Genomic DNA, 20721 nt, shown 5'->3' on the forward strand with positions numbered 1-20721 from the left:
CCAAAATCTCATTAGTGCGACACGAAGAACGTCGGAAAAATTCAAATAGGTAAATGGCGAAAAACCGATTAAACTCACGATGGAGACGCAATATCTATGTGTAATCATAAACTCAAGCATTAACGATGATGAAATGGTGCAGAAAATTCGCCGGAAATAGAAATCCTTGACAGCCCAGGGAATTGTAATAAATAAAAAGTACGGGAGTTTCACTTTAAACCGACAATAGAATTCTATTAAGCAAAGGTATTTCCAGCGTTGATTTTTGGTGGCGAAGCAATGTTGGGACACCCGGCTTCAATATGGTCATGGTGTGAAAATAAATATTGGAGCAAAATTTTACAGCTGCCAAGAGGGACACCACTTGCCTGCGTTAGATATGAGTTGGTTTTAACTTCGATTAACGCAAAGGTGATGTGGAATATGCTTTCAGTGTATAGAAAAGTACTTGGAGCAGACGACCTACTGCAATATCAAATCTTACGCACAGATGCAAATATCCTAGATGAATCAATCCTGAGTACGTGGAAGCAAAACTGTGTGACTACCCTAAAACAACTGCAAGTCGACCAATTCATGCTAATTAAATATCCTAATGCAGTTAGAAGAAAATTATGGAATCAGGACTGGTGTGAAAACCTGGAGCAGAGAGCTCAACATAGGTGTATGGCATAGGTGTATGGCACAGGTTGCCCCGGAAGCAAGAGCTGTGAACACTCTTCCAAAATACCTTCAAATCTTCCCGTGCAGCAAAAAAAGGAAAATCTTTATGAAATTCTGCTTGAACTTGTTTCAAACCAAAATTGTAATGAATATAAGAAGTAATAATAAGAATCTGGATGATGATTGCAGGTTCTGCAGGGCTGAAAAAGAAACACTGAAACACCTGGTATTATATTGTAAGAGACTCACTGAGATAAGAACCACACATTTAGGGCCTGAAATTATAAAAAGACCACATTTTAACGGTGGTGGAACTTGATGGTACAGGGGATTGATAAGAAATTAACCTTTGCTTTAATATTCTATTTGGAAAAATTGCAAGTTATCCTGGCAGAAAAGGACTGAGGAGGCTGCCGCCAGTGTGAACTTTAAGAATAATGTGTGAACACTCCATGTGCTTAGAAATAACATGACGTAAATGACGAGTTATATCTGTAAATATATAAAGTCTAATTGGATGTTTATTTTAGTTATTATGGTAGATTTGTAATGCACGGAATAGAACTGTTTATAAATGCATAATATTTTAAAAGTTTGTAATTAACTATATAAAATAAAAAATTCAAAAAATAAACAATGTAAGGGTAATACATTGGGGGTCCTCTCTGCCAGGCTGGCCTTCTCTCAGTATGGGGACAAAGATATGGCAGGCGTGTTCTTCCCTTTAGACTGTATTCCCTCAGAGGAAGAGTCTGAAGTTAGTCTAAATTCCTTGGAAACAAGTAGTGCTGGAGCATTAGCTCCCATCCCAGTCTTGTTGCATAGTGATCATTCTTATGGGGATAGTGTTCAGGTAGGAGGTGTAAATACCTCTACTGTTAGGAACACTGGGCCCAGTCGTACTGATGTAGCTTTCTTCATGGTAAACCCACAGGTTTTTGCCAGAGTTCCTGTGGGGGCATATTCAATTGGCTGGTAGACCCTCTCTTAATGTTCCAGTAGCACCTTTCATTCAAGCTGTGAATAGAGAAATGGTCAGGGCATCTGTCAATATGAGGGAAGTGGTTCCTAGAAGAGTGCTGGGTGAGTTGAGACTTCAAGACTTAGGTCCTGGTAGGCCATCACCAGATCCTTCAAGCACTAGGTCTCAGAATCAGGCTGTCTTAGCCAAGCCTAAGAGGAAGCCTAGGCCTAAGGGGAAACCCATGGCCAGAGGAGTCGGAAACAGAGACAGAGGGAAGGTGAATATTCCCCCTGCCTTATCTACAACATATGTTGAGGTAGTTGGAAGAGTCCCTATTCCTAGATTGGGAGAAGGACCCCCAGAAATCCTTGAATCCTATGGGGATCCTCGGCTGCCTAGTGTACAGGTAGAGGAGAATCCCAGGAGAGAGAGGAGTATGGGCCAACAGAAAAGGAAACCATCATGGTTAGGCCTATGGAGAAAGGCCTGCTTCCAATGGGGGGATTCTCCTCCAGTGAAGCAAAAGATTCACAAGGAAGGTGGGTAACTGCAAAGTAAGCCCACAGAGCCCACCAGATAAAACCTTGAGAGATTGAGGTTACTCAGGTTGCGATTCCCTTCCTCCTACAGTTGGTGTGTGACATTCCCCTGGTGATGCATCCTAGTGTCAGGATATCACCTGTGTGGTCTAACAGACATTCTTATTGACCCATGATGGGGATCCCAGAGGAAAACCACTGTAGGAGTCTTGCTCACTGTCACCAGGTTGACAAGGGTGAGACATGAATTAAATTACTCCAGAGTTCATTTTTAGGAGTTCATTTTTTGCAAGCTTCCTCGATTCGTCGCCCTACTACAGCAGGTGACCCGTGAAGCCTTTCATCACATCTTGGATCATCAGGTAAGCCCCTGTGGTCCCCTGCAGCTATGCCCTCGCCTGCTTGCATTTCTGTTCTTATCTATCCATTATTCACCCATTGCTCACTGCTTCACATATAGGAGATAAAAGCAGATGATCCTCATGCCGAAAAAGCGCCCGCCTGCATTTTCTGCCTAGCTTCCATCTATTTTGCTATGCGAGCCGCCATTCCAAGATGGCGGCCTGCATTCTGAGCACTGGAGGGTTGGTGCTGCTCCTCTAGTGGCTGGTCCTGCACACTTAATAGCCAATGTGCTGGCCGGCAGGCTTGACTGGTCCTCCCCAAAAGCCCGATCCTAATGCCCCTGTCTGCAACCCTGTCCGCTACATGTATGCTCTGTGCCCCCCCCCCAGTCGCCTGTGATGTGGTGTCTCCCCAGCCTCCTCCCTGGTTGCCTGTGATGCAGTGTGGTCCCCACCACCCTGGTTACCTGTGATGCAGTGTGTCCCCCCACCCCTCCTATTTGCCTGTGATGCAGTGTGTCCCCTCACGCCCCCTGGCTTCCTGTGATGCAGTGTGTGCCCCCACATCCCTTCCCTGGTTGCCTTTGATGCTGTGTGTCCCCCCACTCCCCTGGTCACCTGTAATGCAGTGCGTCCCCCCTACCCCCCTCCCTGGTCGCCTGTGATGCAGTGTGTCCCCCCACCCTCTCCCTTGTCGCCTGTGATGCAGTGTGTGTGTGTCCCCACCCACTTCGTGGTTGCATGTGATGCACTGTGTGTCCCCACCCCCTCTCTCGTCGCCTGTGATGCTGTGTGTCCCCCACACCGCCCTCCCTGGTCGCCCGTGATGCAGTGTGTCTCCCCACCCCCCTGGTTTCCTGTGATGCAGTGTGTCCCTCCACCCCCTCCCCAGGTCACTTGATGTTGTGGAGACCCCCTTTCCCCTTGCTCGCCCTTGCCCACCCCCTCCTTCCACTCTTCCCACCCCTCCTACCTGAAAAGAGCCTCCTAATTAATCTTGCATATACATATTGTTGCCTCCTTACAACATGGGGTAGGCACCATGTATTTGCCCTTGATTTGACTCTGCATTTGTGTGTAAATTCGTCACTGCAACATGGGGTCGGCACCATGTATTTTCCCTTGATTTGACTCTGCATTTGTGTGTTACTGCCTCTCTGCAACTTGGGGCAGGCACCATGTATTTGCCTTCTGACTTGACCTTGCATCTGTTGGTTGCTGCCGTCCGGCAATCTGGGCCAGGCCTACAGAGGTGATCACCACTGACTCTTTTATTGCACTTGTTGTATGATGTAGCACCTCTTGCATGTTCCATGATGTAATTCACCTCTTACGCTCCCCTTACTATAACCTGAAGCACTTACTGTAACCGTAATCTTAGGTTAAAGCACCTAGCTACCTCAGGGTTTTGTGCACTCTATAAGTGTCAAAATAAAATAAATAAATAAACTCATTGCTACCAGAGACAAGGTCTAATTGTATTAGCCCTTTGATTCTGGAGACCTCAGGCAATAGGTTGCAATTGGTGATTGCTGATCCCATATGCCCATATGCCACCCAACAGAGAATGACTGCTAAGTCAGTCATTGACACCCTACTGTATGACAGGCCCAGAGGTAGCTCCTCTGCTGTGCTCAGTAGTGGTCAGACCTATTGGAGGGATGGTGACGTGACCTGTCAAGTGTCACTGAGCTATCATCCACAGGGTTGTCTGAGAGAGATCTGTCAGATCTCTCGTGAGTTTGATTGGAGCTCTCAGTGAGCCCCAGAGAAGGAGGTGGGACCTTCTCCTGTCAAACTTCCTCTGCACATCCCTGACCACATGTCAGTGGTTTGGGCCTTGCCATGTTTCACAGCTTGGCAATGTAAACTATTCCCAAGGCATTGGTGAACCTAGACAGATTGACATGCACTTTCCTAGGAATGGTATGGAGGATTTTATCTTGGGGGATACAATTTGAGCCCTGCTAATGGCTATAGAGTGGGAGCCAGAGACATCTGTGTGTCTCCTTGCCCTGTGCCAAAACAGCCCTTCTGATGGCTTCCCTGAGGGTGACCAAGTGTCTCCTCTCCTGACCCCACATACGCAGGGTGAGCTGGAGAGTTTGCTGAAGCAATCTCCCCCCTTGTTGTCACTGACACCCTTTATATAGGTTGATGTAAACCAGACTGTATTCTGGGAGGGAGTGAACCCACTGAGTCTGGGTATTGTGGTGACTCCGAACCAAGGGATAGTTCTAACAGCTGGTGTGAGATCTGAGGAACTGGAAAGATATACAGGTAAGCCAGTTTTGGATTCTGTATGGACACTAGAGCTCTGTGTACTGTCCCCAAGACAGATCCACACTCGTCACTAGGAGGTAACACCTTAGTGGATCAGTTCTGTACTGAAAAGTACAGCTGCTGTTATGATCTCTCTGCAGGGTATGGCAACATATCCCTTGCAGTCTATGCTGAGGAGACAGACGTTTTTGACCTTTTCAGAGCCTTACGTCAGTGTATGGACTTCTGGATTGGTGGCTGCAACTGACACCTGTCAAATGAGCTTAACTCCTGTTCTGAATGGGAACATGGATGTCAGCAAAACATGTCTGGATGACATGGCAGATTTAACCCCCACTTGGAAGGAACTGGGCCTGACTTAAGAGACTGGGTGTCAGGACCGTCATCATTCCAACTTGTTCAGGAAGACAGCCAAGTGTAAAATCGAACAAGAGCCATTGGCTTTCCTCAAGCGTACACCTGGTGTATGTGGGGACAAGATGCAACCTCTAGTCAGTGAAGTACTGCTTGTACAGAAACTGGGCAAACTCCACTACTCAAGCCCAAGTGAGGACTTTCCTGGGCCTCACTGGGAAATGCAGGAGCAAAGTGGCAGCCTATAGCAATATAGCTGTCCCTCTGACTGCCCTCACTACTCATAGGTGACCTAAATAGCTCTTATGGACCCCTGAGTGTGAGAAGGCATACACTGGCTTAAAAGAATCCTTAGGTCAGGCCCCTGGTTTAAGGGGACCTGGTTGGAAGAGACTATCTGTAGTGCAGATGCCTATGACACCGGGATAGTTGGAAAACCTTCACAGCTTAATGACAAAGGTGAGGAACATCCTATATGTCTAATCAGCTACCAGTTTATGAGTGGAGAACTCAGTTGACCCCAAGTGGAGAAGAGTTGTTTTTCCATTGTATGGTGCCTTAGGAAGATGAGGTCCTACCTCCACAGGACTCACTTCACTGTGTATGCTCACCCTAAGCCTCTGAAGTGGTTGATAGATGTTAAGAGAGAGAATCCAAAGTGGCTCAGGTGGTTCATGAGCCTGCAGGCCTTGAACGTCACTATTGGGCATAGCCCAGATCCCAAATGTAGCAATTTTGATGGGCTGTCCCACAGAGATAACCGACTGGAAGAGAGGACCCAGCCAGGGTGGATCAGTTCCCTCTATCCCTTAATGTGGGGGGCAGCATGTATTAGGAAAGATTTCTCTTTAAAGAACCTTACCTTCCATCTTTATGGAAAGCCAAAACATTTTGCTTTTATTTTTTATTCTGACCTGCTCTTTTTGCTGTACAGTAAAGTCTTAAGCTTCACTGGCTTCTGCTCATATGTCATGAGGAAACTGACATGTCCTTCAGGCTGTCAGTACTGGGAAACTTTGTTTTGCTTAGTCGTGTTACTGTGTTACTACTTTTGGTTACTTTTGTATCACTTGTGGCTACTTTTTGTCATTGTACAATGCTGCTTCTTTAGCCTTCTTCCTAGTCTGAGAGGCCAGGAAAATCCTTATAAGGACTTCCAGTGCCCAAGAAAGCAGAAGATTATGGCGGGTTACTGGAGGGCTGCATGTGTTTTCTGGCAGGATGTGGGCTGGTACTGTCTGATCCCAATCCACAAACTGGTTTCAGTGTGTATGAGTGGTATGCATGAATGTTCCCACCAGTGATCCTGATTGACCACTGTTGTGGTATGTGTGTGGGCTAGTCCTGCTATTGGCTAGTGAGGGCAGCAGCTCTTACCTGGATTTTAGGATAAGAAGAGGATGCTTGCTCCGATCCTGGAGAAATCTGAAGGAGCCAAGTATCCTATCCAGCTTTGTGAGACCCTTGAAGAAACCTGAGACCTGACTGAAGGAGGCCTGGCAATCAACTTCTGCTGCTGTCCTGGAGGAGCCCTGACTTGTTCGTGATCTTTAGTAGTCATGCGAAGGAGCTGCAACCCTTGGAGCGGAAGGCCCATCCATTCCTGACGTCGGCCCGGTGCGCTGCCAAAGGAAGCCTTCGGAAGAACCCTGGAACTGTCCTGTGGCTGACCAGCTTAATTTCTGGGCTACTGTGCTGCCAGTGTCGCTGTACCAAATTTCGGCCTGAAACTTGAGGGCTCCTCAGCTGGCATGACGAGACAGACCTCCACGAAATTATGGCATCCTAGCATTGTGGGGACCCGATAAAGGAGGGAAAGTCTGACCGCGGCTGCTGAGTCCTTTTGCATCAACGTGCTTTGGTGACCACCATACAAAATAGCTTACCTGACCGGAGTCCAGTCCTGAGAGGTGTCCTGCATTGAGTTTTGCTGCATTCATCAATCGAGAGTCCTTGCAATATTGAAAGACACCAAACGGAGACCAGCTTGAACCTGCGACCCCTATGAATCGAGGACTGCAACATTCAGTGGGAAAAGCACCATTGGACATTCTTCCTTTGTCCTGCCAGGTCTGGTGAAGAATCGGAGTATGGGGGTAAGTTACAGAGCTTCTAACCTACCCCTATACTCCCATTATAAGTCAATGGGCTTATAATAAAGCTTCATTCTAACATTATTGGCTTTGCCATTACTTGCTTGTGCAAGACATCTGACTGTTGGGGCTACTTTTGGGCATTAGTGTAACTTGTACCCTAACCAAAATAACCCTTCAATGGACCCCAGAGACCCTACCTGCATTTTATTCATGCTTCATAACTTCTGTGTAACCTTTACCTGAACTATTGGGCAAAAGGCCCTAGACAATTTAGCCCTGGACAATGTTAGTTAGGGATCATCTCTGTGGACCTGGTGTGCATAATACTATTCTAACCTTTCCTTTGCAGGAGTTTATGATGTGTATTATGCCCTATGACAAAGTGAATGTATATATGTATTTAGTTTGATAGTGTTGTGTGATAACTCTACTTGCTAGTAGTCATTTCCCATAGTGTGTTTGTGCCCATAAATAAATTACTGTATTTGTATACATCCTGTCTAAGTGTAATCTGTGATTCCCATTGTGTGACGTCATCGTGGACCCTTTGCAAGTTCACCACCTCTGAAGATCTTAGCCTAGACAGCCTGTCACTGCTACCAAAACTGGCTACAGCTTCCCAGAGTTGTTCCTGTCACAATATACGTTGGTCTTCTATACATCTGTCCACCAGGCCAGGGTATAGAAAATCAGTCCTAACACCTCACACAACTGATAATTTTACGCACAAGTATCCCTTAAAAGGTATTCGAACTTGGCTGGGTTAGCCTGCGCTCCCTAGCTATTCTCGCCATTTTAACACTGCTTTGCCGCCAAGGGCAGGGCCTACTCGAATAGTAGGAACCAATTCTTCGTTGCCTCAAGCCCCTTCCTGACTTGCTACAGCCCTCCCAAGAAAACCGTTCTTTGCTTCACCTGCACGATTGTGCGTTTTTAGGTACAACTGTACTGTTGAGCACAAGGCTCCACTCTTCTTAGGGCTGAACTCGAAAGATAGGGAACTACTCAGAAGAATTGCCTTATGCTGTTATTGTGCTAATTCAACCCTCTCTTTACAGGTGGTGGCTGCATTTTATCACTGAATTGTATTAGAAAACGTAATGTATATATATTGTATAGTATAAGGATATTGTGTGATAACTGCTTTTGCATTGCTAAAGTTACTTATGTCTCTTGGTCCGCCCAACAATAAATGTGTAGATATTTTTCATATATACTTATCCAAGAGTAATTTGTGGTTTGTTGCAGTGTGTGCTCATTGTGGGCACCCGATCACTCAGACCCCTCCTGAGACTCACGGCCTCATTACAACTCAGGCGTTAAGGGTTAACGCCATTGTTAACCCTTAACGCCTGATTCCAATTTTAACGGCTGCTTTCAGCAGGCGTTAAAATCCATGGTGCTAAACCGCCTTGGTGCTAATTACGGCACCGTAATTTACGGTGCCGTAATTAGCACCTTCCCCACTCCCATTATGCCCTATGGGGCAAAAATGGGAATGGGGAAGGGTAAATGGGAAATGGGGATTTACCGCCCCACTCACCTTGGAATGGGGCGGTAAATCCGCCATCCACCATGGTGTAAACATAGTTTACACCATGGTGGTAAAGTTGGTGTACTTACCGCCTGGGTCGTAATGACCCCATCAGTCTTGACTGCCTGGCAAGCTACCTAGATTGGTCTGGCTTGTCCAGAAGGTTCCCCTGTTTCACTAAACCGAGGATGGCCTCCTAAACTTCTGCCCACCAGGTCAGAGTTTAGAAATCCATCTCAGCAACTTCTCAATAGCATAACACTCCATGGAACAAATTCTTGCTCAGTATGTACCATTTGCATCACCCTCTCTCCTTGCCACAGCCTTTACGTTTGCACAGGGCTAGCTCATTGGGACAGGATGGGACCAGCACTGCACGAAATGACCCCCTGTGCAGAAATATGCCCCCACCACTCCAGCTGTCCATTCAGGGCTAGCCTTATAACTAGGCACACTTAAATATGTGCCTGGTTTGGAAAAGGTAGACAGGTAGCCGAATTGGCAAGTAAAATATACACAAAATGTGTGCATCCCATTAACTCAAACAACAATTGAGGTGTGTGTCATTGTTACAGTGAGAAGCCCATAAGAAACTGGCATGTTATGGGTGGGGGTGAAGGGAACGTGTGAGAGGGTGAAATAAAGCAGGAGAGAGAAGGAATGGAAATGGGAGATCAATGTTAAAGGGAAGATCTCATAGATGGAAAGGCAACAAAAAACAAAAAGGTCCAGAGCACCACAGCTGCTTGGAGGCAACCACAGATCCAATCCACAAAACGACACCAGCCTGCAACCTTTGGTTCTCCAGATGTTTTGGACTAGAACCCCCATCAGCCCCAACCATCATAGTCAATGATGAGAGATCATGGGAAGTATAGTTCAAACCGTCTGGAAAGTTAAAGTTTGCAGACACCTGAAATGGGTGTTGCTGTTAAACAGGAGTGGGGTCTAGCAAAAATGATCCGCTTCCTGTTACTGCAAAAAAGTAAGACATTTGAGATGCAAAGCTTGAGGGTGAATACTTTCTATGAAAATGTTATTAAAGATATACATAGGTCAGCCATTGGTTGTGTGTGCATATATACAATATTTATATTCATAGCCATTACCTTTTGCATCCTAAGCATCACTGATTGCAATGCAATGTTGTTGCATGAATGTGAGGTCTCTTGTTTATTTCACTGCTGACAAATGATCAGTCAACTAATCACATTCTCTTATATTTGCAAAGCTATGTCTTGGTAGAAAATGATTTTACTAGCTTCAGCAGAATATTTTCTAAACCTGCACGTCCTTACAATATGCCCCTAGCTAAGGAGTGATGCTGTAATGGATCTCTAAGTGTCAACAGCAAAACATGATCTGAAAATGAAAATATTAAAATATGCTTTCATAATTACTATCAATACCCACGTGATAGTAGTATGTACGAAAAAATAGAGGTCAAATATTTAAAAAAAACTCTATTTTCCTTCAGTCTTCTAGACTATATTTTGGGGCACCTACTCGACGTGTGGACCGTTCCGTCAACTTGGCAAGGTCCGGAAGGTAAGAATAATGCAAATCAGATCGCACTTATCATGTTTGTTTATAATATTGTGGATGCTCCCAACACAGCATAGATCCAGCTGCCCATAATACGTGATTTGGTATGATCTACATACATGGACATGTGTTTTAAAGGTGGCAATGTATGTTCTGCCTTTTTGCTATGCCTTTCGTAATTACCATACACAACGTAGATTGCCATGCTCTCAGAGATCATTAATATCACATTTCGAATAACCCTTCCCATCGGATTCCTTCCATGTCTAAGTGATATAATAATGTAATTACCTGTTACAGTGTATTGACCATTAAATTAATCAAGGGCGCAATGCACCCCGCTGAAATTCACACCTGTGGCTGCAGGTTGTGTAATCCACATGCCATTTCACACTGGGCCACTATGCACTGTATTGTAGGTGTAGTTGTGTACCAAAATGTTGAGACTGACCTCTCAGCCGCCCAGAGTGCACGCGTAGTCATGTGTTCTTTAATGTAAATGAACAGGGGACGCCGCCATACACATGAAAGGTAAACTGGAATGAAATGCCAGGGTAACATATGGCCTTCTGTACTAGTCTGCCCTATGGTTTCACTGTGCAACAATGAATGGGCCTCAGCGAGTTTAGAAAGTCAACCCTGTAGTGTGTGATCCTGCGCTGTAAAGCAAGCATATTTTCAGTGATGTGTACATAATCTGATGTTTTTATTTTATTAGTGTGATTGTTTGGGAGTGTTCTGAAATAAATCTAAATGATGATGAGGTTGATGATGAATAGAAGATGAGAGGACATTAATCTTTTGCCACCAGGGAACGTAAGATTCAGGGAGGTGAAGGAACACAATAACGGTCTATTAACAACAGCAAAAACTTGACAATGTGTACTGAAGGACATAGTCAACAGCAGGAAATAGAAATGCATAATAACACAACAATTAACTGAAAAGGAGTATTCAATCTATATACGCAATATAGAAGGTAGACATGAATAATATCTACAACGGTCTATAAAGCAATCTACCTCAAACAGGAAGTGGGTAGGAGAAAATAAATACCTTCCGTTTGTGAAAATGGGATAAAGAACCAATTAAACAACGTGTTCAATGTCTCCAAAAGACAAATCCCACTGAGGGGGTCGATTCTCAGCTTCATAACACAAGAAAAATATCATTTGCTTATTTTCCTCCATATTTTCTTTTTGTTTGCTTAGTGCAAGTGCAAGTTAAGACAGAATTACAGAATTATCAGGAGAAAAAAAAATGACAAAGCTACAAGATTGCAAAAGTTACTGAATCAACGGATTACTGAGACATTTGATAAAATACATATATGTAAAACACAATATTATTCTTAAATTATTACATATATAACATTTCATGAGTCCAACTGCATCACCTAAAACTCATTGCCACATTTCCCAAATCACCTCTAAATGCCTTTTCCACTACTACTCTTAACATCCTCTGGGAGCAAATCCTTTTGAAAACCCGACTCCGCTAGTCTTCACGCATTCGTTCTGTTAGTGAGAATATATTACCAGATTAAACTAGGAGAAATTACTCTAAATTCCTGTACTAAATACTTAAAATACAATTCTCAACAGGAGGTTATCGCATGACATTCTAGCAACAAATGATAAATTGTATCAATAGTTCCCTCTGTATTACAAAATCTAAAGGTCCTCAAAATGCATTCAATCCGTCTCTTCCTCCCATAGTTTCCTTCGTAGGTAGGAGGTTCAAATGCATTCGTAAGTATGGTGTGTGCCAGTAGTGATTAGGGAATTTTTGCAGGTAGCATTGGAAGACACTGTAAGCTCTAACATCGAGTAGAATTCCTGAGTTTGATCAATAATCCCAAAACGCATGGATTATGTATATCAAATCCATATCCCATAGTTTTTGTTTTGCTTTATCAGACAGCGTAAGCAGTAGATCCAAACTCAGGTTATAATATCTAATGTAAGCTTGGCATTTTGAGACCCACTTGTTCATTGGCCCACTGAGCCACCAATTAGCACCCTCCTCTGCCGAAATAATTTGAATAATGCATTTTAGATGTTTCCCTATTACCATTATTGCAAATTAGTGTAACCTTAGTTCATATCTTATGACATTGGCTGGTAGCCCCTGTGAAAGCTTCAAGACTCTTCTCCAGAAGAGGCCCTCTAGTTTTAGCCAATTGTCCTCCAGATCAAATAGCAGGGTTTCGGGCCCATAGGTAATGATGGGTACTACTTTCTTGTTGTAATATTCAATTGCAGAGATTAGGGAGAATCAGCATGGTTTGGCCTGCCATAGCAATCATTTTTGATTTCTTTTTGTTTGAAAAGCTCACTTTTGCCTTTTGTCTCAAATAAATGGAAGCCCAAATAAATAAAATTATCCACTCTTTCAAGGGCATTTTAATCGCATACCAGTTAAAATGGCCATACAGTGTTTTCCTACCTACACGACATGCCAGAATCTCTGTTTTTGTCACATTAATACGTACATCATTCCCCTTTGTGTATTTTTACAGGTCCAACAGTTGTTGTTGTAAGCCTATCAGTGTATGGTCTATCAGCACCATCCCATCTACGTATAATAAATAATTCACACGAGTTCTGTCAACATTTGAAGGAAAGGAATGGGTAGTTACAAAGGGACTGCCAGTGTCTGAAATAGAAAGATTAAATAGGAGGGATGCCAAGAGGCATCCTTGTTTTAATCCTCGTTTGCTTTTTATTAGTGCAGATCGATGACTGTAGCTATCTAGTCTCACTCACTCACCCGTTTTAGTGTCTAAGGCTATAAGAATTGCAAGTAAATATCCCAGGCAGGCCCATAATTCCAGCTTCACCCACAACATACTGCTCTATGCACTATCGAAGGCCATGGAGCAGTCTATAAGAGCAATACATAATGGCTTAGACCAGTCCCTGACTTCCTTTTTTAGGAGACCAAGGTTGAACCCATTTGCGGCTGCCCCCACACCCCTGCAAAAATCTGTCTAGAAGATGTCCAACCTTCAACTCTCCTTGGTGCAGATTTGGGGATCATGGAGCAAACATGAAAACATATTTAAAGGGATGTGCAATAATGAAATTGGCCTCTAATTTGCTGGGTCGAATCGAGGTCCTTTTTGTATATCAGTGCTATGCAATGTGCAATGTTGCCATTTTCTTCAATCTGATGACAATTTCAAAAATAACATACACCAAATGTGCCTACAATTGTATATTTCCCTTCAGGTCATCGGAGCACGATGCCCTTGAATTCCTACTTTTGGAAATCAATTCGCCCAGTTCCTCGATATCCCACTTCAAGGTCCAGACCAGGATGGTGCTAAATGTAATAGGCATTGCAATCTCAACACTGTGCGTATACATGGTATTGAAATGAGCAATCCATTTTTCTTTAGAAATTGGATTGATCTGGACATTCGTTTGATGCGCATCATCAGATGTTATCATAGACAAGAGGTCCCTGGTGTTCTTTTCCACCAACATTACATAGATATTTTGGGCGTCTGATAAGAGATGATGATACTTGTACTGGCGTAACCAGATTTTATAACCCCTTTTTAGGCACTGTTTTTGCCCAGGGTCATCCGGTCGCATATTTTTAAGTGTTCTTCGCAAATCTCTTTTTTAACTTAGCTTCTCTGTCCTAAAGATGTTTATTTAGAGTTCTGGGCTTATTCAATTTTGGTATTTGCTGTTATACTTCTTCAAGAATCTTTTGATAGGATGAAAATGTTAGCCTCTCAAATAGGGTAATGTTCGGGTACGTTGTTGACATGATGTTAAACATATCTGTATTGAACCTATTCCATGCCACGCTAGTAGTACTACTGTTTACAAACAACTCATTGTGGTATACTTTATATTCTTTAAAAAAGATTTTTACTGCATACATATAGCCATATAAATGACCATATAAATGACCATATACAGAACTAAAAACATGAGTGACTCAATATCATTGTAATTACACATGTCAAACAATCATTTAAACATCAAAGAGTAGAAAAATACAAAATCTAATAACAGTCCAATTCATTTTAGATACCCCTTATGAAGTCATAAAGCCATATAAAATATTAAATTATATTCATTTCCAGCCATAAAATCCGCCCATAGGTCATCTATTATTTTATCCCTCCATGGACCATAATATTTCTTTATAAATTGGTGGTGTATAGCTTTCAAGCTGTTACAGTACATCAACAAATGCTTGATGGTCTCAAGCATACACTCACTTCATAATCTGCAGCCTCTGGAAGACCTACTCAAGCCCCTTCGTGCAGCCATAATTTCAAGGGTTTCCACAAAGGTAAATTTGATACGAATATAGCTTCCTACTATATAACCATGAGGATAAGCCTCAATGTATTTAGGACGATTGTATCTTCCAATACAATAATCCAACTATTAAACTTAGTGAATAAACAAACAATGACCTGCTCCATGTCATAACTGTTTAACAGTTTTTTCACCAACTCCTCAAAGGCATTTTGAGGAAGATCAAATGAATGTGAACCCACCACTGTTATCCAATGATTTTAACTAATGTTATCCCTCTGTGCAACTACCTTTAATGCACATGGATGAAGTGGAATGTTCAAGAGCTATCCCACCAGGCAACGTTCCTTTTTCTTCAAACAATAACTTATGGCCAAATACTAATATTCTTTTATCTAGTGAAGATTCTACACTAATCATGGTACATTCCCGGAATATATATTTTATACAGGGGAGACTAATCTGGAGCCTGAGTAATATTTTCAAACATTTACCTTCGAAGACTTTTAAAATACTTCTATATTACCAGCCCCAAATTTCCACTTCATACAGCATTAATGACCTCACCATAGACTGACAAATTATCCATAAGCTTCGAAGTGAGTGACCACTGCTTTTAGCAGAAAATTTGCTCAAAGCCCCAATATGATGATTAACCTTGCTACTCACATAGTCACAGTGCTCACAGCACTTCAGTTTTTCATCAAAAACCACTCCCGGTATTTATATTTGGTAACCTGATCAATCTTATTATTATTGATCTTCCAACAATATCTCTTCATTACCGTACTCCTAGGTCTAAAACCCATGATCTTTGATTGATCAACATTTATTTTCAATCCATTTATTTCACAATACACCCCCAGCGCTTCAAGTTTGAGTTGTGATCCCATTGGGGTGTAGTCTAAGATTAGTAGGTCATCTGTGTGTCCGAGCCAGGATACCCCAGAACTACCAAATTGTATGGATTCAGTGTCAGGTACCGCTAACGCCTCAATCAAATCAGCCAGCTATAGATTAAATATTATAGGTGCAAGGATGCAGTCCTGTTTAACAGCCCTGGTAGTATTTATCCAGTTGGTAGTGCTACCAGTAACATCAAGTCTAATTGTAAGAGAAGTATCAGAATAGAGCCTGATGATCATGTATAAAAGACCTTGTGGAATGTCCCAAGTAACTAGTTTTGCCCAGAACTGATGATGAAGAATGGTATCAAATGCTGCACTATAATCAATATAGGCAGAATAAACCGACAGCTCTCTCATCTTCCAGGAATATTCAATCAAGGAAGCAAACATGTCTAGATTGTATGTTGTACACAAGCCTATCCTAAAGCCGATTTGATTTGATGAATGATACCATTAATATCCCTTCAGGCAGTAAGTTCATGAAGCCAAACCTTGGCAGAGATCTTAACCAGAAAATCCAACACAGTCAGAAGACGGTCATTTGCAATGCACTTCACGCAAGTGCCACGTGCTGTGCAGATGTCTCTTTATCCCAAACCACTTCCTCAGCCGATATCAACTACAGCTTGACTGTACTTTGCAATGCACTTTGCGCAAGCGCTACGTTTTGAGGAAGGCTCTTTCTCCCTAAACTCCTCCTCTTCCTCAGCAACACAGATGAATGTCCAAAAACCACTTCATCAGCAAAGCCCTTTGTGCAAGCGTTACACGCTATGGAAGGTTCTATATCCACAATCTCCTCTTCCTCAGAAACACTAGTGAATGTCCAAAAATCTCTTTCTCTGCTAATACCAACTACAGCTTGTTTGCACTTTGCAATGCACTTCACGCCTCAGGTTCTTCTCTTCCAAAGCAAAGGAAGTGAAAGAGGAAGTAATGAAGCGATTAGGTCGGTAGGTGTGGTGTCAGGAGGTTAGGCAGGCATGTTGTTAGGAGAACAAGAGGCACAAGGCTTCTTTATTTTTGTAAGTTAAAAAAAAAAACAAAGGCAGAAGCAGATAGGTGTAGAAGAAGGGCAAGAGAGTGGGTCTAATTCAATACCGCAAATGTATAATGAAGGGAAGAGAGTAATGCGTACACCTAGTCAGACTCATTCTGCAGAGTTGCAGTCTGAAAGAAGAAAAGATGAGCGCATATGTAAGTGCTTGGAAGGGTGCTCTTGGGCTGGGTCTCTGCTCGCCTGCTCGACTTGGTGTTTTTTATGTTCCTTAATTTAGCAGCCAAGAGGCTGTAAGGACAAGCTGAAGGATGCTCTCTGCTGCTTGGGAACGCGGCGAAACCCAGACTGTGTCTTGGACTACCATTCCCAGCAGCCATCTTGCAAGTTTTTCTGCTCCACCCCCTCTCACAGACCCACCTCAGCTACTCCCAGCAGCACCACATAAGCACTGTGCACGCGCATCTGTAGGTGCTTGGAAGTGTGCTGTTGGGCAGTTAGGCGGTGAGGAGCTGAGGTAGGTGGTGGTGGCTCACGTTAACAGATAGTGCTTCTTCAAAAAGGGGGGTGGAAAATGGTGAATGGCCTTAGGAGCGGCCGAAAGTTAACAAAACGTACATCACAATTGTACATTCATTACTTTGCTTGTGACTAACTCCTTGAATAGGTATTGGGGAGTCATTTAGGAGATGTTACTGTTGTGCAAGGTGCTCATTAATGGCAATTGACTTTGAAAATCAATAAGGGACTTGAGGAGTTGGCAACTTTAACTCTGGGGAAGAGAGGAGCATGATTGTAAGATATGTAAGATAGGTTTCGAAGGATTCACAGAGAGGAGGAAAACAACTTCTCGGAAGAAAGGAAAGGTTGTTACGAGTCAAGGAAAGTTCATTTAATGAGTATTTTGGGGTGTTTCTGAAGTTCAAGTGATTGAGAGTTCCAAGGTAAGGTTAGCATTCACCTGCAACAGTCCTGCAAATCGGCCAAGTCCAAATTCCTGAAAAAGTCTTTGGAGATTGGGGCAGTAACCAGGTTAAACCCCTTTTGCTCAGAAAGTGCGGCGAGCTGAGGCTTTGAGAGAAGGGCAATTAGGTAAGGCAAAGGCCTGCATATACATGTGAGGCATGTAGGAGTCAGCTCTGGATGGGGCAACGTCTATAAGTATAAAGTTATAGAGTATGGCTTGATCCCCACAAAATATGGCAACATCCCCTTACACTCACTGGTATGCCACCCCAAGATATCCCTAGCATTGAATAACCCGCCCATCACACGCCATAAAAGCACAACTTTAAGAGGCATTGCGTAAAGTATTACCCTTTGCACAAGCCTTTATAGCGAATTGTAGCATCTGTATTAGTTTCAGATTGTTGGAGGTGAAATGAGATGAAATGATATTTTATTTATATCGTGCTCGTACACAAGTGTTTCACAGCGCAACCGGGCAAAAAGGGAGGGGAAAAGGGAGAACAAAAAAGAAAACAGTGATCTTACTAGGCCCAGTGGCATTTAAGAAAGTGCATGGAAAAGGGAACAGGGGGAAAGTGCATCGAAGTGGGGTCGGGGGAAGGGAAAGTGCAGAGCAGAGGAGAGAAAATAGAAATAAATATTAAATAAAATAAATAAGGGCGATAAACCATGGTAGTGCAGCCAGCAAGTGGCAGGTGAAAGTTAGTCAGATAAGGTATATCTGATAAGTGCAGAAGAAAAGTGGGAGGGGGACTGTATGGGTACAGATACAGAACCCTAGTGCAGAGGGTGGCCTGGAGGCAGTGCAGGAGGGTGGCAGGGTGAGCAGGTACCTGGGCCCGAATGACAGAGGGCGGCCAGGTGCACAATGCCAAGAGAAGAAACAGATCAACAGGTGAGAAGGGAGGCAAAAGCAGAGGCAAAGAGGAAGGACTGGAGATGCTTCTGGAACCAGAGATGGTTTTCCTCAAGTTTCAAGGTGCCCGGGTGGCTGTTCCAAAGGGAGGCACCAGCCAAAGACAGATATCTACCCAAGCTTGTTTCTTTGCAAAACGACTAACAATGAGGGAGTTAGAAGTAGAGGAGCAAGGGGCTAAAGCGGGAGGAATTTACAGAGGGATAGTTGAAGGTATTTTGGACCCAGGCCGCAGAAAGCCTTGTGGACAATACATAGGATTTTAAATTTAATCCTTGCATCCACTGGGAGCCAATGAAGGGATTTCAGGGCTGGAGAGATACAATCCCAGGGATTGAGGCCAAGTGCAAGTCTTGCAGTCCTGTTCTGGATTGGTTGTAAAGGGCGGAGAGTGGAGGCAGGTAGATTTAGAAAGAGGCTTTTACAGTAATCCAGCCTGGAGAGAACCAGAGATTGGGAGTCAATGAGCTTTTGAGGGAAGGAGAGGAAAGCCAGAGTGCCTCTAAGGAGGTGCAATACGAAGTTTGACTTTTTGGAAACATCAGAGATGTGTTCGGAGAAGGAAAGTGTAGAGTCAAAGATAACCCCGAGGTTCTTAGCTGCACAGGTGGGGGTAGGAGGAGGGCCAAGGGAGGCCAAAGTGAAAGTTGGAATATGTGAGTTCTAATGGTCCGAAAGCCAAAGAGAGGAGACTAGTTGGCAGTGGGGACAAGCCTCTCTATGCCTGCAAGCCTCGGGCTTGCCGCAGATGTATATAAGATTGTTGATTGCCTATTTAAGGGAAACAAAGATATCACAGGGTACACGAAAAGGCATGCAGCGGTCTTATAAAAACAAGCCCCATTCACCAGCCCCTCCACTATTTGGTTGTGACACCAACATATAATGAATGCACGTGCTTCACAAGTGCCTATACAATTGTGTGACAAACTCAATGAAATACAAGATGGACTCCAGAGCTAAAGTAAAAAAAAAAAAAGCCTTAATTTAATATTTCTGGCGTGGTCGTCAGGGTTAGCCCTCATGTTCGTGGTTGAGTCGCGTCTCATATATATAATTGGTATTGGGACTTTACTCAGCATGCAGCGGGTTTACAAAATGTATTTTTCTCCAAGGATTGAGAAGTCCAACATGCATCATGTTGGTAAATTCTCAAATGATGTTTTTGCAGAAGCGGACTCCTATGTTCAGCATGCAATGTTTGTTACTTGTTCAGCAAATGGTTTCTCTCACTTCACTTTGGAAGTTGGACTCAGTTTCTCAGCATGCAGTATTGTCACGCAATGAATGTTATCTCAGTTCACTTTGGGACTAAGGACTCAGTACCCAGCATTTAGCAGCGTCACATAGTGGATATTTACTCAGAACAATTTGGTTTATATTCCATTCTGCAAGGAATTGTTTCTTAGTTTGAGGTAGGACTGCATTTCCGAGCATTCAACAATGTCTACAAATTAATGTTTTCTCCGTTCACTGTGGAAGTTCGGGCTCAGCACTAAAGTAGTCTTCTTGGAGTTTTTCTTTTTTTCCAAACAAAGCAGTGTCACGCCTATGATGAGCATATTGAGGGAGAAAGGTGAAGAAGGTGTGTGAAAGTGAAGCAGAGTGGACCAAGAGCTCTACGACAGGCCCGGGTGCATGTAGTTACAGGTCTATGGACTGCCTACAAAAGGGCCCACCCAGTAAACACCGCCCATGGAATACCACCAATGGGGAAGCGGCTTTAGGACCAGTGTCCAGGCCCAGAAGAAGGATGAGTAGGGTGGTGGTGCTGAAGGAGGGAGCAGATAAGTATATGGTGTCGGGCAGGTGGGGGGATGGTGTTAGGTGGTGGGGCAGGGTGTGTAGGCAGTATGCTGAGAAGCTGTTAAGGCAAGCCTGGCAGGTTAGAAGGCTGCTGATGGGACCGAGGAGATGAAGTGCCAAAGGAGGCATGGTTGGGGAGGGGAATGGGTTGGGGTTGGGCTGGGGCTGTGGGTCCGGGGGTATGAAATCCCCTCAAATTAAAAAGAAAAAAGGGGGAATTGGGGGCTCGTTTGTGGCAGCTCCACTGCGGGCCAAAAAAAGCAGCATTTTGTCACAGCGGCTTAAAACAGGCAATATTTAGACATTGAACTGCTTTTGCTAGAGTAATCTCCAAGCCAGGATTATCCCAAAAAAGGTCTGCTTCTTGTAAACAGTGGACGGTAGAGGGATGGAGGAGGGCAAAGGAAGATAAAGGTGAGAGGTGTAGGGGAGGCCAGATGCAGCATGATCCAGGTCAGTGCAACAGCATTTAAGAGCATTCACTAACAGATCTAGGTAGCACCTCCACATTTCTTCA

The 20721-nt window shown here is 43.7% G+C and overlaps 1 protein-coding gene across 1 annotated transcript in view; it reads left to right on the forward strand.

The window, feature by feature from the left end:
• LOC138511072 (uncharacterized) overlaps nucleotides 1-20721 on the forward strand; it is a 1092277-nt gene that overhangs the window by 1024849 nt on the left and 46707 nt on the right. The window contains exon 9 of the mRNA XM_069626571.1: nucleotides 10255-10325. Within this exon, the coding sequence (XP_069482672.1) occupies nucleotides 10255-10325 (71 nt within the window). The remainder of the gene's footprint in view (nucleotides 1-10254; nucleotides 10326-20721) is intronic.

Source organism: Ambystoma mexicanum, chromosome 6p (assembly GCF_040938575.1).
Source record: "Ambystoma mexicanum isolate Mex_15411 chromosome 6p, UKY_AmexF1_1, whole genome shotgun sequence".
In the NCBI taxonomy this organism is placed as follows: Eukaryota; Metazoa; Chordata; class Amphibia; order Caudata; family Ambystomatidae; genus Ambystoma; species Ambystoma mexicanum.